Here is a 22368-nt window from a genome sequence, read left to right as displayed (position 1 = left end):
CTCTCAGGGCACCACGGTGTCACAAAAATACCACTCCACAAAATTAAATAGGCGTCAGAGACCACTACAATATCCAAACAAATCCAACCCCAACTCCAGTCAGAAGGAAGAAAGCCCGCTGCAGTAGACAAGAATCCGTACTGACGCTGAAGATACACTTGTATCAAACAAAATTTCTGTAAAACTCGGTTTGCACAGTCTGTATTCATGCTACAGCGGTGCTCACAAGCAGGAGCCACAAACAGGGCCCCACCACATCAAGCTACTGGTTTTCAGCCCTGGGACATCAGACCTCCAGCTTGGCTAAGTACTTCTTAAATGAGCTGTAAAAAGGTAGCTAAGAAAAGCAAGCCTGTGGCCAAGATGGCCTTAAATTCAAAATACAGGGCTCTGCAACTTCAGTGGCATTTCTCCTAGGGTGTTTGCAAATTGGAAGAGGTTGAAAACCACCAGCAAGATTCTAAGCGAGGTATGAGAGAAACCTATCATTATACAGGAGAATTGGGTAAAACGGCAACAGACTTTGACCAAATTGAAACCCCCAAAATATTAAAAGCACAGCACTACAAGTCTGAAATCAGAAAACGCCAACAGCAAGGCTCCATGAAGTTCTGAATCTGGCTCCTCACAATGCAACTTTAATTACAAGTCCTTCCTACCTGTCCTTCCAGCTTTACAGCAATTGAACACATTTAAATGTCTGAAAACCCCAATTCATGAGATCTTGATCAAACCATTGTAAGCTTATTTTCAACGACATGTTTGCCTTAGGTTTCACAATCACTGATAAGAACTCATTTCTTTTAAAGTAAATTCTGACAAAATCAATCAACTTGAGAAGGTACTGGTGAGTGAAAAAACACCACACTTAGTAAAGTCGCAAGCCACGGCCATGCTGTGGTCCTGCTTAGCCGGCAAAGACCCACTCTGTCTATATATTGGGCTTTCGTGGGATTCCTGTAACCTCCTACTGCTGTCATTGACAGAGATGAAAAAACCCCTACTGTTCTCCCGCTCATTGTCCAAGGCCAGCGAGGTAAAGAGCTACCTGAACAGAATACGCACAAGGATGTTTGCCCAAGGCAATGTTTGCCCAAAGACAGATCAGAGATAAGGTTTTGATCAGATCAGGTGTAAAACATCTGTGAGGCGAAGCAGAAACTAGTCCTATTGAGGATCATTTTTTCACACTCCATTCCTCAAGTAAAACAAAGCAAACAAACTCCAAAGCCCCCTTCCTTGTCCCCCCAAAATTCTAGATAAAACCAGTAGATGCCAAATGTGCTGTTCAGACACTGAACCATTTGCACACCTCGTAGATTGTGATCCATCCCACTGGCCCCGCACCCAAAAGCTGGCAGGCAGCCCCCACAGCAGCTTTGTTTCTGCACCTTTCAACGTTACTCAACCCTTTCATGCAATCATCTTCTACTCGCTTTCACCGGCTGTCCAGTATAGCAATGAAGAAAATTAATGTGAAACTGAAAACTGCCCTTCTAATTTTTCTTTCTCTCTTGAGAACCTGCCCTCCTCTTTGATCTTCCCAGTGAGCCTGTTTTGATTGCTGACCCAACCACCTGAACAGAAACTTTAAAGTGCAAGTAGCTAATGCACAGTGTGTCACAGCACTTTGGGCCAACACGATGGGTAGCGTGAGGACACTCCAGTTAAAAACACACCAAACTCCTTCTTCCTAAACACCAGGTTAATCTAAACTTCATTTGCATTGCTCTTTCTCTGTGTTTGAACACGTACACTTCACTTAAACTACACTGCCTAAACCAACTTCCACTATTTTTCTCATTCAATGCTGCAGTAGTACCAGAAGCTTTTGAGGAACTGATTTCCTTTATATTTGCAAGGCTATTCAAGTTTCATCATTCAGTTTCAAAAGGCAACTATCACATCAATTCTGCCAACCCAACAGCTCAGTGGCCATCATTCCACCGAGGAGCTCAACAGAAACACTTTCCAAAATCCCTGGGTTGGTTTGCTGTTCCTCCCTTCCCCCAAGATGCTTTAAAACTTACCAAGGTTACAGATGAAGTAGGGCCTGACAGGCTACACCGCCCACAATACTTGTGCTCTCTGCACGAACCGCAGTGAAGCCCATCAGCGATGCAGAGACTAACTGCCAGCTTGTGCTAACATCCTTCGGCTAAAACGATTAACTTTACATCGATCATTGGCCATTATACAAACAAAGTCACTGAAATAAAACATTGCTGCAGAATCATTTTCTTTTGGTTTTGATAGTGAATGCCTTGGCTTTTATTTCCCACATAAATGCCTATTTTTTTTCATATGTATCAAGAGCCCATCATACCGCAGCAACATAACAGATTTGTGTGTTTGTCTTGTTTAGTCTCTACTAAGGATTTCTGTATGCTGCCCCTCATCCTGCAGACCTAGCCCAGCTGCCCAGGCTTTCTGCCCTTCTGCTTACGTCCTCGGTCCCTGTTGCAGTGCCTAATGAAGGAAATAACACAGAGATTTTAAGGAGAAACACTGAGAAGAAACACAGAAACATAGAAAGAAAGAAAGGCCCTTCTTCTAGGGCACTATTGTAATTTCCTTGAAATGTTAACCAATTCTTACCCTACCTTCTCACATGGCACCAGATAACAGTGTTTGTGGAAACAGCCCCTTTAATTCCCTCCCTTCCAACGCTCTAAACAGGATCCATAAATAGGATTTATATAAATGAAGCTGATTTTGGCATGCCTGAAAAAGTTCTACTTGTTAAGAAAAATAATTGAAGAATGATGTAGTGTGAGAAATATCATTGTTTGTTTGTTCTGAAATGCAAATATGCAAATAAGGACACAATATGTTTTAAAAAATAATAAAAGTCTTAAATAGCTGCCCAAAAATAATGCAGCCAAGCTTCAGGAAAAGATGTAGATATGAAAGTCATAATTATCTAGCACTAGGACTAATCCAAAGAGATTGGTTGGAAATAGAAAAAGAAAGAAAACAAGGAAAGTGATAAACACATGAGACGGCAGCATTTGGTTTCAAAGTGGGCCAGGTGGCTTCCTTGGCACTTTGGCAGCAGAGAGTATTTCAGACTCTCAGCACATTCTGAAGGCAGAGAATCTGCCTGCCCAGCCGCAGCCTGCTGGGTCATCGCAGGTTCAGAGCTCATGCTCGCTATCCAGTAAAAGCAGCTGTACTTTCCCCGCTAATGGCTAGATTTAGATGCTACTGCAGAGATCTTCATGCTACCATGCCGCTTTGCAAATCTGGGCAATAACTAATGCTACTGCAGGCTGCAGGTTAATCTGAATTAGGTATCTGATACTCCAGTTCTTCTAGTCATCACACAACTTCCAGGTGGGTGAGACTCTTCTGAGCCAAGACATGCCTCTGGTCGGACTGAGCAGTGGCTAGTACTTTGAGAATGTCACCAGGACGCCAGAGAGCAGGGCACAAGGGAGATGCCGTCAGGCATTTGGTTCTGCGGCTTCACAGTGGCGTGTTCTGTTGTCACCGGAGCTGATGACTCCTAGTCCTGTCTAATGCCAGTGCTACGTTGCTTTGCCCTTTGAGTTTCAGCTTATGCTCCACACAACCACGTCCCTTGGAGCACACCGAGTCACAGGCTTTCCTAGACCAGCAGACAATTTTGAATAAGGTCAGTCCCTGTTGCTTCCAGGTGATACGAACAGGAAAATTCACTGACCTGGTATTACCCAAGACAAAGGGCTAGGAAGAAGAAGGGGAAAGAGGGGGAAAGAAAGAAAAATTGTATATATAAAATTGTTCAGTTTGTGGGTAGTGTTTTAAGAATGAAACATTTTCTTCTAGTCCCTTCAGGTGCTCTCCATCCCACATCCTCCAAACAGGCACATTATGCTGCAGGAAGGATCTCCACAAGGTCTGACATTCTAGGCAGGACAGCATTTTAGCCAACTCCTCAGTATTCTGCTCAACAGTTACTAGGAGCTTCATCGCTATGTGGTTTTGCCTTGGATGAGATTTGGATAAGATCGGATAAGATTTCAGAGGAACTCTTACAAGGGACGCGTTAAATACATTTCTCAGGAAAAGCAGCGTAACAACAACAAAACCTGCAAAAAAAATAAAACACAAGAAACCAACCACACACGCACACACATAAGCTTCCAGACATTTAATTACAAAATACATGCGTATGACAGACATCAACAAGCCTACAGGAAGATTCCTGCTTCAGTATTCAATGCAGCCTCAATAAATATTTCAAGGTTTCAAATGGATGCTTTGCAATAGCACAGTTTCCATTTGCACAAGTGCCAGAAGGAAGAATTCAACACAGGCTTAAAGCAAAACCAGAGTATTTTCCTGTAAAAATTTAATTGGGAAACTGACACTATATAATCTGTACATCATTGCCTCCGAGCTGTTGTTAAAAAATTAAAGCTGTATCAAAAGAACTGCTTTGTTAAATTAACACGTTATGCATACCAGACATAATCTGCACCAGGAAAGGAAATAGCTTTGAGTCAAAAATGCACTGATTGTTATGGTTGTCATTGACAGAGGCTGAGCCAAGCAACGTAAGCAGACAAAAACATGCCTCCTGTACAGACACATGCCCTTACAAACACGCAGGCTTCATTGCAAAACCTGAACGAAACCAGCAGACAAGCAGGATTTCATTACGGTGATCGTTACAGCTACAAATCACACATCAGATTGTGTGAATTCAGTACGAAGTTTTGATGATGTGCAGGTACGGGGTGAGGCTGCGCTGCCGGAGCCCTGCCGCTGAGCCCACCTTTGCTTTTATTCCAAGGTTGGCAGCGAGGAAGGGGCTAGAGCCCCCCAGTGCTAGCGTGACGGCCTTGATGGGTGCAAGGGCTCTGGACCGGCCATGGGATCCTCCCCACCATGGGTGTAAGACATCCCAGCCCCTTGCTCAAGCAGGAGGCACTGGGTTCCCCACGCTTGCTCGGCAGCATCCGCAGAACATCAGCCACTGCCAGGACGGGCACCTGCGGCACGGGGAGCTGGGCTGCAAGCTGCGTCTGGGGGACAGAAGCCGAGGAGCCTGGTTTGAGGAGAGGGACGGTCAGACAGGGACACGGGACAAGCAGCACAGAGCTCCTTATGCTTTAGGCACAAGACACAAAAATCAGGTGGACCTTCTGTTCAGAACTACCTTACCTATTTTAGTAAATACTCAGTAAGACACTCTCCATATGCACGTCTCAATGGACAAAGGAGATGAGTACCACTACCCTATTTTAAGGCTAGAGAAACTCAGGCACTGAGGCTCAGAGCAACCTGCCCAAGGCCTCTTTGAAAGCACTAATTTAAAACCTCGTTTGCTCAAGGTCTCTCTCTGAAGCTTGCCCATTCTAATCCTGAGGTTTGCTCAGCAAACATATGACAAAACCAAACCAAGTGCCTTAAGTAGTCTCAAGGATATGACCACCTTCTCTGTTTTAACCTTCGCAAGCCCGTGTCACAGCCACCATCATTTTGGCTTCCGATTAGCCCAGGCTCATCCAACAGGCTACGCTTTGAAAAGTGACTCATCGCCTTGCGTGCCCAAACTCCTGACAATGTGACAGCCTCAAAGAGGCCAAGTTTTCTAAAAATACAGAGCACGCTCCCTCGGAAAAGACTGGTTCCTCTCATACGTTTCAAGTTGTTCACCTCTGAATTCGAAGTGCCAAAGTAATTTTGGAAGATCTGAACTATAAAGTTTCCTCAATAAGATTTTATAGCTTTGCATGCGATGGTCTGTTAGCTTCGTTCCGTGCACCGAGAGTCTAAGGCACTGCTGTGGTCTGCAGCGGTGAAGACGGATTAACAGTTTTGAGGCTTTTCAGATAAGCAAAATTTCCCTTGACGTTGTAAACTCTTCAGGTGGTTAGAGACAACAGTTTCTGCTTTTTTGATGTCTTCTCAGAAAAGAGCTCACATAATTTTATCAGTCTCTGGGGTGACCATCAGATAACCAAGCTATTCCTGTCTGAACCACTCAATGCATCTCCACCTTCCTGTCACTGGCAATCCACAAGACAACCAGGGGATTCAAGCTAACCACACAGCTCACAACTTAACTGATTAAGTAGGTGGGAACTGATGCCAGCTCAGCTCAAAGTGTCTTTCTCTGCTAACCAGAAGCTAGCCGCAAGCTGTAGAGGGGAATGACCACAGATAACACACTGATACCGAAACCGTTTGGTGAAGTTGCAGTTTCCTGCTCGAGTACTCTCGCAATCTCTTAGAAATGAATCTTCAGCAGGAAACTGGCTGCAGTTAAATAGGCTGCCTGAGTCGTCATGTGGGGCGTATTACTGACTCTTGCTTTCAAGGGACCATTTATTACTCTCTCCCACCCTCTCCCCCGGCTCTCTTGAAATGAACTGAGTGAGGGCTCTTCAGAGAACAGCAAATCCTTAGGGGGAGGGAAAGACGCTTAGAAGAAGTCTCGGACCACCCTCCACTCGTTACAACTCAATGCCTGCCAGTTACACAGTGCTTAGTGGCCTCGGGCATCTTCACTGTGATAGCCTAATCTTCATGCTTCAAGTTCTTTTTCTCTTAAACCAGTGTGCTACTTGGCCTAGATACTATTAAGCAGCTTTGGAAGAGCAACATGAATACAGGGGGGAAATGCGTTCTTTGAACTGGAAGAGGAGATTTGATCTAACTTTGATCACGAGCCTTACAACCATGCTTGTGTCAACAACTTCTTGTATTTTGCTACGAAGAATGCTTACAGAGAAAAGCCTTTTGAACGAGTGATTTTGAGAAGAAATTTTGAATCTTTGGTTCATTACAAGTATCCCATTAAGTTTAGCTTCTCAGCTGCTCGTGCTGCTGCTGCCCAGAGCCTGAAGGTCCTAGTCCTTACCTAGTGAAGTCAGTAAGAAATTTCTCCCACTGACACCATTTGGTGTCCTTAAATAGGTGGCAGAAAGAAGGGCATGTGGCTTTGGTCACACAATGGGACATCACTTTTGGAGTTCTAATAGTTGTCATAATGATCTGATGATACATGGAAATCAGTTCAAGAATGATTTTGAAGAAAAGTAGTATTAAACCATATTCTGCAACTGAAGGTAGGGTGAAAACCCACAGACAACAGTTACATTTTTACTTGCTCAGCTCTAGCTATTTGTAGAGTGTATGTGATACAAGCCAAAATAAAGCAGTTAACCACTGCAGTTGATGGCAGAGTTTCACCAATCTATTAAAACATGTATATGTTTTACCCACCTCAATGAAACAATTTTTTTCTTTGTTAATTACCCACTGCCCTGAGTATAAAGCTGCATGAGTTAAAAGCACACACTCTGCAGTCTGTACTATCCTTCATCTACAGCACTCTAATTGCTACAGTATGTCCAAAAATCATCCTGCTTTGATTAGCTGATTTCCAGGGTAGCACAAACCATTCCAACATCTAGTATGACCATGTCCAGAAAACCTGAGAACCATACCTGATGGCTTCTGAATCAAACCCAAAACTTCTTTTTGCTTACAGATAGCAAAGTACCAGTCTAAAAAATTGAACTGAGGTTTGCAAACTCCTAGTATCTACACAGTCCTACCATGTTTCTCAAAGACTGCCAACATCATGAGGCTTTCTGGAGAACTCGTGGTTAATTAATCAGACAAGAAAATTCCTCGGAATACTACAGATCTAGGCTGTAAGTGTTCAGGCACAGGAAGTCTTATCCATCATATAGCACAGAGACGAAATGCAGACAGTAAAGGTATGAATCAGGCTACATTCCTGTAGAAACCACTGCAGACGTGTCCACAATGATGTAACTGTATGCCAATTTTCCGTCATTCTGGTTGCAAAACTCTGAATATTCACAACCAGTAGCACAGTAATGCATCTGGAAAGAATCCATAAATAAAGCAGTTAATTCTGTTAAAGTCTAGATGTGATACCATTTGAGTGTGTAACTCAGTAGCACCATATAAGGACCACTAGTGCTTGCTGGATTTTTTTATTATTTTTCTTGAGACACATACTAATGCCATAATCAAAAGCAATTTTGAGCTCAAAACTGACCTCAAGGTTACAAGACTCTATGGCAGACTATTCCTTTTCATTGGAAGTACACTGTACAGCCAAGAAGTTAGCACATACACACCGGATGGACCACAGGGCTAATTAAAAAGCAGCTTTGGTGGTTGTATCTGTTCCAAGAGCAGGTTAGTAAACCAAACTTTAAAAAAGTAATGAAACTAAAGGTGCTACAGAGGCAGACAATTTCCACAAAACCAAAGCAGAGCTCAGAGTCATGAACAGTTGTTTTACTCAACCTCAACGCCTTTGAGTTCCTGACCTGTGATGAGCTGAAAAATGAGAGAACAGCTATAATCACTTGAAAACTAAGCTGAAACACTGGGTATTCTGAGCTGGAAGATAAAAATGTCTCCATTAAATTAGTCTCATTGATCAACAGGTTTTAAAACAAGGCTTATAATGATCAACTTTTGGGTACACCACTGCCTCCCCTAAAGCCATTTGATAAAGAGCTGAGGAAAAAACAGAGTACATGGCCTTATTGGTTGCCAAATGGTACTGCAAAGGTCTCCTACCCCTATGTGATTTGTATCTCATGCACAAGTTACGCACAACGGATTCATTTACATTTCTGCCCTTGCCCTGCATTCCCTGGCTTTCTAGAATTGCAGTTGGTCCTTTTGCATCATGTAAGGAGTCTCTTACAGTTTCATTTATTTGCTATAAAAAGGAGAAAGGACGCCTTTCTAAAATGTTACCAGCAAGTCATGGTGACTGGGGCTGGAGTCAACCACAAGGAACTGCGAGGCCGAAACGCTAAGGCAGCGGGAAGTGTAAACACTGACCCTGTGTAGGAAACGTTTCACGTGGCTGACCAGGGTTTCCATCGAAATGCTCCTCTTCCAGCAAAGCAAGTGCTGCAGATGAGAAATCCAGCCTCTTCGCACAGGATTTTGCTCTTGCAGCAGGAGCTTAACGGTTCCTAGAAAGGTAGAGCAGGACCCCTGGGCTCCTCCCTGAACCACCTCCTTACCGAAGCAAGCATGGTGCCACTTCTCTGTTCTCTCACCCCTGGGGAATGGAGGAGCGCTGCCTTTGCGCTGCAGGCACAGCTATGTGCCCCAAGTATATTTACATTTTAGCAGCCCGCTATATTGCAGCTAGGCTGAAACATGAAGCGAGAACGAAAGAAACCTCAGCCTACAGCAGACTTCCCTCCATTTGCAGTTTTCACAGCAGAGCCACCACACCTTCAGCATGTTACCAAAAGCCTTCTTTGGTGCGGGATCTGACCTGGGATTGCATCTGTTGTTCTGTTAAATTAAAGTTGCATCTTTGTCTTCTGTTAGGACAGGGAAGAAATGGAAGATCTCTCTAGCCTTTAATAACATATTCCAGTTAAAAACCAAAAAGTACACAAAGAAAAAATGCAAGTGGTGAAATTGAGTAAAGACCACCGACCTACAGGAAACCTTCCTTATGCTCTGGAGGTGCAGTGACTAGTTTTATCATCAACCCAAATAACTCACCCGCTCTAGACTAGTTTATTTCACTGCAGTTTAACATAGGGAAGATCATATGGGGACTGATGAGCAATCAGTCCTTGAGTGTAAGTACAAGAGGGTATTCCACTGAGCTCACAATTAAGTATTTTAAATTTTATAATGCTTTAAGACAACGGATGGTATTCTCTAATGCCAGTAGCACCCACAAAGTTCATGCACTCAATCCCTTTTCCATGTTGTCTCTTGTTCATCTACTATTAAGACCAACAAAACATGTTGTTCATCTTTTATTTCTACAATAGCATTCTGAGTTAGCGGCGCTGTTATTTCCTCTGCTGCTCCCCTTACACTCCGTGGTTTCGGGTGCAGGTTTCTGCAAGGGCTTACTGAGATATGAGATAAAACAAGAGAGTGTGAACCCCTATTCCCCCCTGCCACCCCCCCGTGAATTTCCTCTGAGGAACCTACCGCAGCACCCAGCACAACAAACAGCAGCACGCTCTGGCAGTGCTCAGAAATGGGCTATTTTAACCCCTTCTCTAGTTATAAAACCATAGCACTGCCAATTCTTACTGCACAAGACTATTAGAGAACTAAAGAAAAATCAAAAGCAAATCCCCCAAGAGGCCCCACACTTAACCCCTGTTCATTGTGCTCATCAGGTAAATAGCCCTGATTCTAATCAACCGCCTGCTTTAATCATCTTTTGTTGGCTTTGGTAAAGGGAAAGGAAAGAAAGTTAAAACAAGGCAATAGATTGTAAGGAAAGAGAGCCATGAGAGCAAATAACAATGTGAAAACAGCTGAGACAGACAAGCAAATACCTCGCCCTATTACACAAAGAAAGCTACAGCATATATATGACACAACTGCCTCAGGACTGTCTTAATCAAAAAGGTCCAGAAATAAAGACTAGAGAGTCTCAAAATCCTTTGCCTTTCCTCTTCAGCAGGATGTAATCCTTTCCAGGCTGGTGAATTCAAGATGGATTTAGGACGACTCTTCATTTTAGTGTGCAAGGCCAGCGACAGCAAGGTCATCCTACCCCAAAAGCCAAGGAGCTCTGGGAATTTTGGGGATGCGTCTGTATAACAATAGCATCTTTCTAGTCAGATTACAGATTTGTTCCACAACCCGCCCCAAGCTGAACTGAGGGCAATGGCAGGGGAGATTGAAAACACAGGCAAAAATCACACAGAAGTCATATGCCCTGTCCCTCAAGGGGCTTGCAAGGGCTTGCGGTGTCAGCTGGCTGTGCTTCCCCCGCAGCTGAGGGGTTTATGGAAATCAGCATCATCCTGTCCTGCTCTGGCCACAGGGACAAAGGGGCACCACTGCTGGTACAGCTACGCCGGGAGCCTCCAAAGCAGCCCCCTCTGCCAAGGCCACTGGTTCAGGCAGACTGAAATTCAGCCAGAGAGGGCCCTTTGTGCTTACTTAGGGCTGTGGAGATGAGTGAAAAATTATGGGACTTTTAATCCTAATTGAAAGCAGAGGTCATCTAAGAAGAAACAGACTTTCAGAAAAGGGAACTTCTAAAGGAAAATGTAAGGAAGTTCACAGACTTCAGTATTTGTAAAGCTGAAGTATGTAGTTTATTTATGTTTGTACTTCTGCTTACGCTTTTCATGGGACATTTCAAAAACCCTCAAGAGCTCCCACGGATCTGGAATAATACATGCACTAATTACTCAACAGCGTTTGAGCTCATGGGTTATAGGACAGCCTCTGGAGTCAAGGGGCCAGCTCCTTGTCTGGCTTACAGCAACCTGGCTCCATCCCACATGGCACTTGGAGCAAACAAACTTCATTTATTCAGTGAACTCGGCTTGTCCAGGTGAATTCCAATATGGGGATAGTTCTTGTAAAGAGAAGCTATTTAGGAACACATGAAAAGAAAACCAGCAGAAGTTAAATGCTTTGGATTGACACCCACCATTATACTCCTGGCGCTCTAACATTCCTCCGTAGAGGGAGAACTCCTTTCAAAATTCTTTGTTTCTATTACATATTATTATTTTTCTATTATTTTTAATCCTTTGTGCTGTCATTGCTCTTACAGGCCACATCACTTCATTACAGTCCCTTTTTCTTTTCTCTTTCTAACGGAGTATCTGTCTTCAAAGAAGACAGAGTATTGCTCCACCTGAAGGGGACCTATCTGCCATTCTTTTTCTTGTCCAGAAGAAAAAGACAATTACAGTCCCTCTTTTATACTTGGCATCATGGCAAAATGAGATTGATACTTATTTTCGAATTAATACTCCCCTATCCATAAATCTTGTCCAGAAAATCTTGCTCATGTTGCCAGCCCACAGGCACACTATCGTAGGAAATACATATTAAATTCACTTTTATTATTTAACTTTGGCTCCAGCTCAAGGAGTTTTAGATTCATAACAAGAGCCCTGTTTCCAATATTGATTTTTGGCAAGGAAAAATGCTAATTTATCAGAGGTCCTAAAATACAATGAATTTTCCAGCCCAGCTAAGAAATGTTACCTACCTACAGAGGAGAAATTTTTCATTAGCGTATGACAGATTGGCAGGTGGAGAAACCCCATTAGTTACAATTCAAGTTTGCCTCTGGTCACTGAGCGTGCTTCCACACCCACGAGCTGAAGCACACTTAAGAATTCCCAATCAGAAGTATTATATGCTTCATAGCAATAATTTTGCTGACCTTTATGTAGAAATTTATCCTTCTCAGGACACCAGTTTCTCCATGGCAATCTCAAAGATGGCAAGGTATATAATCATCACCTGGGGTCTTGGACCACGCTCCATGTAGGAAGTGGTACTGACTTAAGCTCTGTACAGAAAAGATGATGTTGAAGGTGCTTTTCCCAGTCTGACAATTTGGTCCCCAGCCTGAGAGCACAAGAGCATCCTTGAAGCACAGAGCGGATCAGGGGAATGCTGCTGGAGTGATCTTCAGCAAGCTTCTGTAACCATTACACGGGAACAGTGAACCTGCCTGTGCATGCACTGAGGATTTCTGGCGTGGGAACAGCCTCCTTAGCAGGGACCATCTGTTTCAGAGTTTCACAGAACTGCATTGAGCTGGCACAAAACTAAAACAGGCCATGAAAAGAGCTTTACAGGGTATATGAGGGTATATAAACCTGCAAAGAGTCAACAGTTCCTAGGCTGATGATTACCTAGCACTCTGCAGTCAATTCATATCTGTCCTCCTTCCCACTGAGCTCACTGCACTGGACACCACCTCCATGCTGTAAATCAGGTGAATCACAGCTCAGTACTTGCTGTCCCGGCAAGTGTGCTCACAGGTACAAGCTAAAAAGATCTGAGCGGGGTAAGGGGGTCATGGGCAGCTGTGCTGGGCGACAGCTCGCTGTACAGCAACATCACGCGCACAGCACAGGAGAGGAATCCTGGAAGGCTATAAAGATCCTCACTAGCAACTGGAAAGCCAGTTCCAAAAATCAACAACATAATTTGAGAGAAACAGTCAGGAAGGAGCAGACTAGGGTACAGGCAGACGGTGCAGCAGGGCTCAGGGTGCTCAAAGCCTACCCAGTGCTTGCCTGTACCACCTCAGGTTCCAGCTTCATCTGGGTAACAAGATAATCGTTCTCAGGCTACATCACCAAGCAGAAGGAAAGAAGGTTGCAGATAGCACTAAGCTGACTCTGGATGACCCAAGCGTCTCTGCTAGCCTTATGGTGTTTTGCACGTTTCTTTCTATCCATGAGCTGCAGTCTAAGTTATCTGAGACACTGGTTTCCGGCGCTCAACAAGGAAGATGTAAAATCAACAGAATTTGATGAGCTGCCAGGGATTTGACTAGGCTGCAAAGACTTTGATATTTTACAGAAGCTCAGAATAAAAATCAGCTGCCGCTGCTGCCAAGTATATGTTACTGTTTTTATTAAAAAAAAAAAAAAAAAAATCTTCCAAGAACAAATAAAACCAAACAAAGACGTCTCATCCTCCTGTACTTTTGTTCCAAGGTACATTCAGACAGGTTGGTCCACTGGCTATCCATTTGCCGTATGCTTTCAAGTTTATTCTTTTATTCCCTCCCGCATTTTAGCCCCTTCCATTTCAGAAGAGGAACAGCTGCACAGATGCTCCATAAATAAACTATATAATTTATTGGAAAAGGTTTTTTGTTTATTTTTTTTATGCTACCACATATTCCCAGTTCTATCCTTTTCCATGCTCTCTACAAAGCTGAGTCAAGTTCAACTCCATCTTGCGTTTGTCTATATGATGTGCTCAACCTTATAAACAATTGCAACTTTTTAGCCATTAATAACAAACTGTATGTACTAATTTTATGTTCATTGTAACTACTTTCTAACTATGTTAGGTCCTAAATTGACTTAACTATCAGGAATAACTTTGAAGAATGGTCCACAGGGTAGATATGTATCAGTGATACACAGAAACCTCAACATACAGCTAATTTCTAATTCTCTGCTTATTTTTTAACAAATCAGTGCCTTTTCAGGTAGGCAGACCTCTCATCCTGTTACCAAAAAGAAAATCTGTTTTGTCTGCTCAGAGGACAGACAGACCTTTCTGACTAAAATCACTAATCTCATTTGTGTGTGCAGGAAGTGTGACAAATGGCTAGAGTAGTTTATCACACGTCTGTAACCATCAAGTCATAAAAGGAAAAAGATATTAACCTCCATAAACAAACTAGCATTCTATTTCTCAGCACAGCGGAAGTATACGTTTAATAAGATAAGGATATGAAACACATGCTACTGATGAGATAAGGAACTTGCAGAAACAGTACAGACATAGATATGTCTCCTGTTATCCAAGTGAAAGTAAACGCCATTCAAAACTTATTTTGGGAACTACATTTATAAGAACTTTTGTCTGTGATATCTACAGATGGACTGTGAAACTATGTGCCAAGTCACTGTTAACGCTATTTTTGAGGCTACAATTTAAATCCAGGTGCAGCTGAAGTTAACCAGAGGTTATGTGGTAACTCCAATGAGACCAGAATTTCATGGAGTTATTTCAAGCATGGTCCTTATATAGGACTTAATGTTCTTAACGTTCACTTAACATTCCATGGGAAGCCTGAAGTCAATGAAGTTGTTGGAATATTCAGCACTCAGGAGTTATTATTTAGACGCTTGCATCTAGTTTTCTTCTTAACTCTAGCTCCAGAGTCTGTACCTTATATACAAGCAGTTTGCCGAGGTTTTCAACATTAGCCTGCTCTGACTGCACAGATGGGCCTTGCTTGCCTTCTCTCTGCGGCCCAGCTGGATGAGCTGAACCTTGGATTGAGATTTTTTCATACAAGATTACTACCACAGGTTTTAAGTCCTCTTTTTGCAAATGCACATTTCCTAAAAACGTGCATTTTCTACAAATATTTCTGAAAGCAAACATCTCTGCAAGGATGGCTGAAGCAAGTGAATGGTAAAGTGTGCAGATTCAAAACGAGCTAATTAAAAATGAACACGCACAAAATAGTTTGTGGTATTTAAACAGCTGCTTATGAAACCCAGTACAAGAACTTCACCGAGTAACGATATATATTATCATTCCGCAAGTGACAGTCTTCCACAACACAAGCCGGGCATAGATATCAGAAGGAGCACTCAATACAAGAACGGTGTCTCCATCATGCCTCCTGCTAGCACTATTTTTCATCATGCTTTCACCATGTCTGGCAAACAACCTATTTGATGTAAACAGGGGCAGAGCCAAAATACTGACTTAGTGTTTCATATACAGCTGCTTTCATGAGAAAATGAAAACTGTTACAAGATATTATGGACAACCCCTGGTTTGGGGCCAGTTGTCTTGAACCGGTGGTTTGAACATCTCTCTGCCACCTGGGAGAATCAGCTTCCAATGCAGGTTTGGGCCAGCGAGGTCTGGCAGTGCTGGAAGTGATAGTCTCTGCCTTATGCTAAATCAATTTAGAGCAGCATCGGAGTCTTAAGGGAAATGGTCAGCCTCAACAGCTGGTACATGGTGAGGCAGAAGGCAGTTTAATAGGGAAAATGACAACCCATAAGGAAAAGCAACCCCAGCTCACACTACTCATGATCTCAAAATACTGCCTTGGCACACAGAAAGCTCCTACCTCCCTTGAGAAGTTATGGGTTGGCTAAATAAAAGAACCTTGTCCCCACACATGCACAGAGAAGGAGCTAGAAATTTTCGCAAAATTATTTCTCTGAGAGACAAGAGTAAATTTCTTAACAGCCAGCAATGGAGGAAAACAGTCCTATGATTTATTGGCCTTGAGACTCTAAAAAGAATTCTTTGGCCTTTTTCCATTAAGATTTTGCAACCTATGTTATAGCCAGTGGGAAATTGTTTAATTCCCAAACCATGCCCTCAGTCATAAAATCTGTGAAGACGATTCATTATTATTTATGTGGTGCCACAGGCATGCATGGCATTTTACAGACAAATAGAAGATACAGCATCTGCCTTTAGAAGCTTAGGTGAATCTAACTGTTCACGTGTATGGGAAGCAGCGCTCAACTGGTCCTAGAGCAAACATTCCTCATCACTCAACAAATTAAGTAATGATACTCACCTGGGATGCTGGAAAGATTTAGACAGGAGGATATTTAGGAGACATATGTGTCATTCCTGTCTAAAAATTTGTGACATTATTTCATTAAAACCGTAAGACTTTTCAAGTCATATGGTATTTTGTACTGGCTTTATAATTAAAATGTACTTATTCTTGTATTATGAATTTCTGATAATATGTATGATAGGATGCAACAGTGTTGCTATGAAATCAGACCATAAATTCTGCACTGCCTAGCAATTTTTTCTCTGTGTGCACAGCACTGGGTAGAAGCTTACAGATTCCATCATACAACTCTAAACATACAACATAAATTATTGAAAGAAAATCATTCAAGCGATTATTGCAAAAAACCCCGTGTATCAGGTCTCCACATCAACTTCCTGAAGTATATAAAATCCACCCTTGTTCTGGTCTATGAAAAGTGAGCAGTTACAGCTCTTGGTAGGAAAGAAAGTTTGGGACCATTCACCTAGAAGGCAAAACTTTATCGTGGCAGAGGTTGTGAAAACAGCAATTATTGTCAATAAGCGTAGGCAGGAATTGTTAGGTGGACTGAGACATTCTCGTTCAGATTTGCATACAAGATTAGCATATGCCTTCATCTTACAACCTCTGCAATAGCAATGAGGGTATACATGACATTGGCTGAACAACTGGGGTATCGTAACAGGTATCTACACGCCATACATTTGTTATGAGAGTCAGATACAATACGATTCCAGGAATTTTCATGTTGACATTGCTAAGCCACTCACACCCTCTCCTATTTCTTACTAACATATACAATAAGGTCTGTGCGCCTGCCTTTTTGGACAGCTGAGCAGCAAAGGTACCCAAAATAAACAATTATACCACCTCTACATAGAAGAAATGTCATTAATGCACATCCAAATAAGGTACATGTGAACAGCAATGGTCAATTACATTGCATACATATGCAGATGTGTCCTGGCCCTGTAACACCAGCCCTAGAACACTGGCACCTATGGCACTCCTGCGAAGAAAACACCAGCAACACACTCCTCTGAAAACAAAGGAGCTTGTTTTATAACTCAGAGCTTATAAATAAGAGACTATTGACTTTTTTTATTCACAGAGGTGAGGGTCACAATTCCTCTTAAGATGGAGTAATTTTGCCTTTGATTCTTGTATTTAACGCACACATGAAAACCTGATGAGGGAGGGAGGAGAAGAGGGAAGCATCTCCCACTGGTGTTGAAAAACCTCCCCACTCATGTCTTCTAGTTCTCAGGAGGTGACTATCTAGCTGAAATCCACTACAAAACAACACCCCCCCCCCCCCTCCTTATAAGCATAAAATTAAATTGAAGAAGGCCCCAGACTAATGCGCTCTAACATGTCAGGGCTGTCCCCTGCCAGGTGCGTGACAGTCCTGCATTCTAACCCTAGTCTTTATGTTCTGCATTTCTCTCATGTCAGTGGATATGCAATAGGTAGTGTAAACCTCTGCAATCAACATCAACAGAAGTGAAAGAATTAGCTGTAAAATGACTTACGGAGTAGCCTCTTCCTGAAAGCGATTGAGCAGAACTCTGTGGGAGGAAACAATATGCCACAGTAAGTAATGCAAGAGATTCTGTGTAATGTAAGATAAGAATCATTTTGCGATTCCCTCCCCCAGCCCAGTATTCCTTAGGGGAGAACTTCACAACCAGAGCGCCTCAAATGATCTTCTGACATTCTGCATGCTGCCACAGGAATAACAGCAAAAGAGCATTTCCAGGTGAGGGCTCCGGGGCTATTTCAGACAAGGGTTTCATAAGCTAGAGCAGGGCTTCGACAGCACCTCCCAGCTAAGGTAAAAGCTCTGAGCGTGGGATATGTCTTCATAGCAGCAGAGTACGCATTTTGAACCGTCCCTCTTCGGGTAACGGCAGCTTCCAAGGAACAGCACACGTGTAAGGATGCTCTCCTGAATCGGGGCTGCACATTTTGCCTCACTGACTCCAACTTTCAATCATGTAACTGTATATCCCACCTTCCGTTCCCCTCTATGAATTTGCGAGCCTCCAGCCTTCGTTGCTGCAGTATTACCATATGACAACTCTATCTGAAACAATAGCAGCAAAGCACTAATTTATCATCTCTCAGAGCTTTAATAAGCATTCTGTCCCTTTAGAATAAGTTAAGTTACATTGTTTAATCCTGCTCTTCATTTCAGCTCCTCCTGCTCCTTTCTCTACCACATCCTTACCTCTTTCACAGGCTGCTAAATCATTTGGTTCTTTTCCTTTTCATTACACCACCTCCAGTCACTCGGATCGCTTTCCCCTCTCTACAAAGTAAGACTGTCGAGCTGCTGTTTTTCACTGGCAGTGGCTTTCTTGAAGCAGCTAAATGAATTCTACCCCTATCTCCAGCTGCTGCTATACGCCTTCTTTTCGGAAATTAAAAAGAAGCCGGGAACAGTGGTGGCATATGACGCCACATGACCCAGAAAGTACTCTGCAGGCCAATTTCCAAGTGTGATTTATAATCATGATGTCTTAGCTACGTGATTTTATTAAACAAGATTCAGGGAGTCTTAGCAGTCCCGTTTCCAAGACTGATGTTCTAGTGGGTACCAAAGCCTGAACGAAAGTACTGAATTGTTGCAGGCTGATCTTGAAGATTGTTTGTCTTTTTGCAGCAGCGCCAGAAGTTATCGTGTTACTAAATCACCACAACAGCACAATACCCCCAAAGAGATTGATGCAAACTGATTGCAGGCTACTGCAAATACTTGTAATTTTCCACCAGTAAGATAACCGTTCCTTTGTACTACCAGTCTGCAAACCTTTTGATCAGAAGATACCTAGATACATGCAGAAACCTTTCCAGACTCCTGCACTCCATGGAAGACTCGATCGCCTTGTCGGTCTGCCCATGCATGCTCTGTGCCACTGTCTTGCAACTGCCCTGGACATCAGAGAAGCAATTTGCCAGCCAAGTGCCCGTGGAGGAAAGCTTCCAAAGCGAAGAAGAGACAACAGCAAAGCCCTACAACTAAGTGAGTGTGGTGCTGGAGGAAGGAGGGCTCCCCATTAACCCTCTCACCAGCTGGCACAGGAACCAGGGTGCCAGACGGAAGGAATGCTGTGGCACAGCTCTTCACAGGTCTTACACACAGGTTTGCAGCCACTGTGTGACTGGGTGCCAGTCCTCATCCCTGGCATGCAACACCTGCACCTCTGTCCTGCTGTCAGGAGACCTCTGTTCTGCAGAAAAAGGACAGCCTTCACAGGGGAGTCTGAGATAGCAATAATAAACTGCTAACAGCATTTGACTTTCCACCTTTTGCATCCTGCACGTTGATTTAGCCTCTGCCTTCAAACACTACAAAAAAGTAGAGAGTTATTTATAAACCTCTTTGGTGCAAACGGCCCAGAAATAAAGCTACAGACTGGTGAAATGAAGGGCAGCAGCATTTATCTCTGTTTTTGAGAAACTAAGACAAACCTATCCCTCCCTCTAAATACTTTAAACAAACAAACAACTCGTGGAATTCAGCCTTGTATAGAAAAAAGGTTAATGACAACATCCTGCTATCTACAGAAGTATGTTGAACAGCTGAACACAATTATCTGTTCTGACACTTTGGATAGCTTGATCAGGCAGTTCACCTAAAGTACACATGGAAATGAGGAGAGGGCCAATTACCTGCTTGGAGAGGTGGGAGGAGGAAAGGAGAAGGGCTGGCAGTTCTCAGTCTCCCCACTCCCCCCTCCCCCATCAACTCAGTTTTAACAAAGACTGACAAGGTCTAACAAATTGGAAATAATAACCAAAAACAGCAACAAGAGGTTTCATTAGAAGCTTCTCTCTAGGGAAACAGCCTCTCAGAGCATTTTCACTTTAACAGTTATTTTCAATTATGTGCGCGCCCAAAATATTTTCCCGGAATGGAGCAGAGCCTTGGACAACAAACTCAAATGCACTAACAAGAGACCTGCTTTTCTTAGATATCTTTCAGGCACCCCAAGCTGTCCAAGAACCCCAGGAATGTGCAGACCACTGATTCAAAACCACTGAGTAGAAAACAATAAAAAGAGTTGCTGAATAAAAGTGTTACATCAGAAATAATTAAAAATGAATGGCAATTTACTCTGGCATTTCTCACATCTAAGAACTTCTTCCTCCCTTACAAGTTTTGACATTAAATTTCCTGGAAATCAGGGGGGGAAAAGGGGTGTCCCCCCCCAAATTTTTGTTGCCTCTATAAAGTTAGTAACTAGTGAATACTTTGGATTCAACTTGTAAATTCAACTTGTAAAAAACCTTTCCAACAATTAGGTTTATGCACAGCCATGTCCCACGCTCTCCAGAGCTGTTTGCATGCATTTTTCTGCACATCTAACAAACCGCTATTGCTTTCTTGGTTAGCCGGGAACACTGTGGGCTCTTTAGGAGGATCCATACCAACCACCACATGTAGAAACTTTGAAAGCCCCAGCTAATATCAGCTATGAGTGCCAGAGCCGAACAGTTTGCATGCAACTGTGATGGATGTTCCTAAAGAAAAAAAATCTTTGAGGGTTGATATAAACATAGCTCAATCCATATGTCTCTATATCAAGATCAAATAATGAGAAAAGTAATCAATCGTGGCTGCAAATATAAGAAATCTTAGTGGAAGTTTAACTTGGCATCTACCCGAAGTTGAAGAAACCTCCTTTGACTGTGAATGAGTCCTTGCCTGGCAAGAGCAGTTACTGGGGCAAATCTTCAGCTGGAATGACTTACAGAGGCTCTTACCTACAGGACAGGAGCGCTTACATGGAGGGCCGTCATAAAATTCTTATTCTCAAAATAGTCTATTTGCCATTTTGGTCAATCTCCTCGTCTGAAGGTACCTCAAGCAGCAGGGTACAATGGTTACTGTGGTACCTAGCTAACCACATTCATGTTAGTGCTGCACCGACCAGCACAGCACCTGCCTGGTAGCTTTGGTTCACCCGAGACCAAAACCCAAACCAGCGCTTACTGCTTCAACCCAGGCACCCAAGCAGGCTCAGTTCTGGCCTTCAAACTCTGTCTGAAGAAAGCATCGCAGGCAGGAAAGATGCAGCCAAACATGCAACTCCAAGAGAGAGGACCGTGACCCCACCTGGCCAACTTTCTGCAGCCAGATGCAGGAACAACTACCTTTCCAAAAGCCTTCGCACCTGCAAAACCCGACACTGCAGAAGAAGTAGGAGATGGGGAGAGCGATGTGCCCACAGCACCCAAGTGCTGGCCACTCAGAGCAGGCAGGGGCCAGCGGGCACGGTCTGCCAGCCCTCTGGCAAAGCCAACGCAGCAGATGCCTCCACGCCAAGCTTGCAGACGCTGCTCCCCTTGGCTGCAGCTGCCACGTGAAGCAATCCCGAGCAGACCCTTGGGGAGGGCAGAGGCCTTCTCTGCCTGGCTTGAGCACCGGCTTTTGTGCCTCTCGTGCTTCTTTCAGCCCTGTCTGGAATACCCTGGGTTTCTAAGGGAGACTGTTACTAGTTAGAGGCAAAATGAGTGTGGTCTATGCATTTAATGACGCTTAAGTAGAACTACAGTGCTAGATGGCATTTGTGCATAAAGATAAATGGCTTATAATATTTTGCAGATGATGTGCTCTTTTACAACTAAAGATTTTTGGTTCCTTTTAAGCCCAAGGTTAAAAACAAAACCAGACAGCACAGACAAGGCATTTCAGTTATGTCACAGAGTGAATTACTTCTACCCTGGGATAGCTCTCGTGTTAATTACACTGGATATAAAAAAATACACCTTTCTGGCAGCAAAGACAAAATCTTACTGTTGAAAGACTCTACTATCCCCTCACCGATGTCCTTGAGAGTTTCAGTTACACTGCAATCTACAATTGTATTTAAAAGATTTCTTCCTTTATTCCTGATAAACACTGTGATTGCAATTTAGAAAAGAAAATCATGACAAGATCTCACCAATAACCTTCAGCAGGTTTTCCAAGATCATCTATTAAACTGACAGGAAATGTTATTTCCCTTGTATAAATAAAAGCACGGCCTTCCACTGTTCTCACGATGCAAAAGAAATCAAGACACCCTCTGTTCTGTTTCTTAAAGCCATTGGGTTATTTACTGAATTAGAATGACAGTAGGAAGGGCTTTAAAATCCAGTAATAATCAAGGCAATAGGGCACCTCAAGCCAATTCCCCACTCTCAATCGGTCAGGCAGATTTCAACTTGGATCTTTTGTATCCTTGACACATGAACTAACTATAAGGGGATTAGATAAAAGCAAGTGATGGCAGCATGACCACAAAATTAGCTGTTGTTTTTAATATTCACTTCCCTCCTCTTTGGTTAAAAGA

At 43.1% G+C, this 22368-nt stretch overlaps 1 protein-coding gene across 18 annotated transcripts in view; it reads right to left on the bottom strand.

The window, feature by feature from the left end:
• The window catches only part of FBRSL1 (fibrosin like 1), a 558190-nt gene that overhangs the window by 280882 nt on the left and 254940 nt on the right, over positions 1-22368 (bottom strand). For 16 of the 18 annotated variants that reach the window (XM_069794958.1, XM_069794967.1, XM_069794969.1 and 13 more), the window contains exon 4: positions 17560-17595. The exons of the other annotated variants lie outside the window; for them this stretch is intronic. In XM_069794958.1, the coding sequence (XP_069651059.1) occupies positions 17560-17595 (36 nt within the window). The remainder of the gene's footprint in view (positions 1-17559; positions 17596-22368) is intronic. 18 annotated transcript variants of the gene reach the window in all.

This window comes from Haliaeetus albicilla, chromosome 10 (genome assembly GCF_947461875.1).
Source record: "Haliaeetus albicilla chromosome 10, bHalAlb1.1, whole genome shotgun sequence".
NCBI lineage: Eukaryota > Metazoa > Chordata > Aves > Accipitriformes > Accipitridae > Haliaeetus > Haliaeetus albicilla.
The sequence above is the reverse complement of the archived record's forward strand: the minus strand, read 5'-3'. Positions and strand labels throughout refer to the sequence as shown.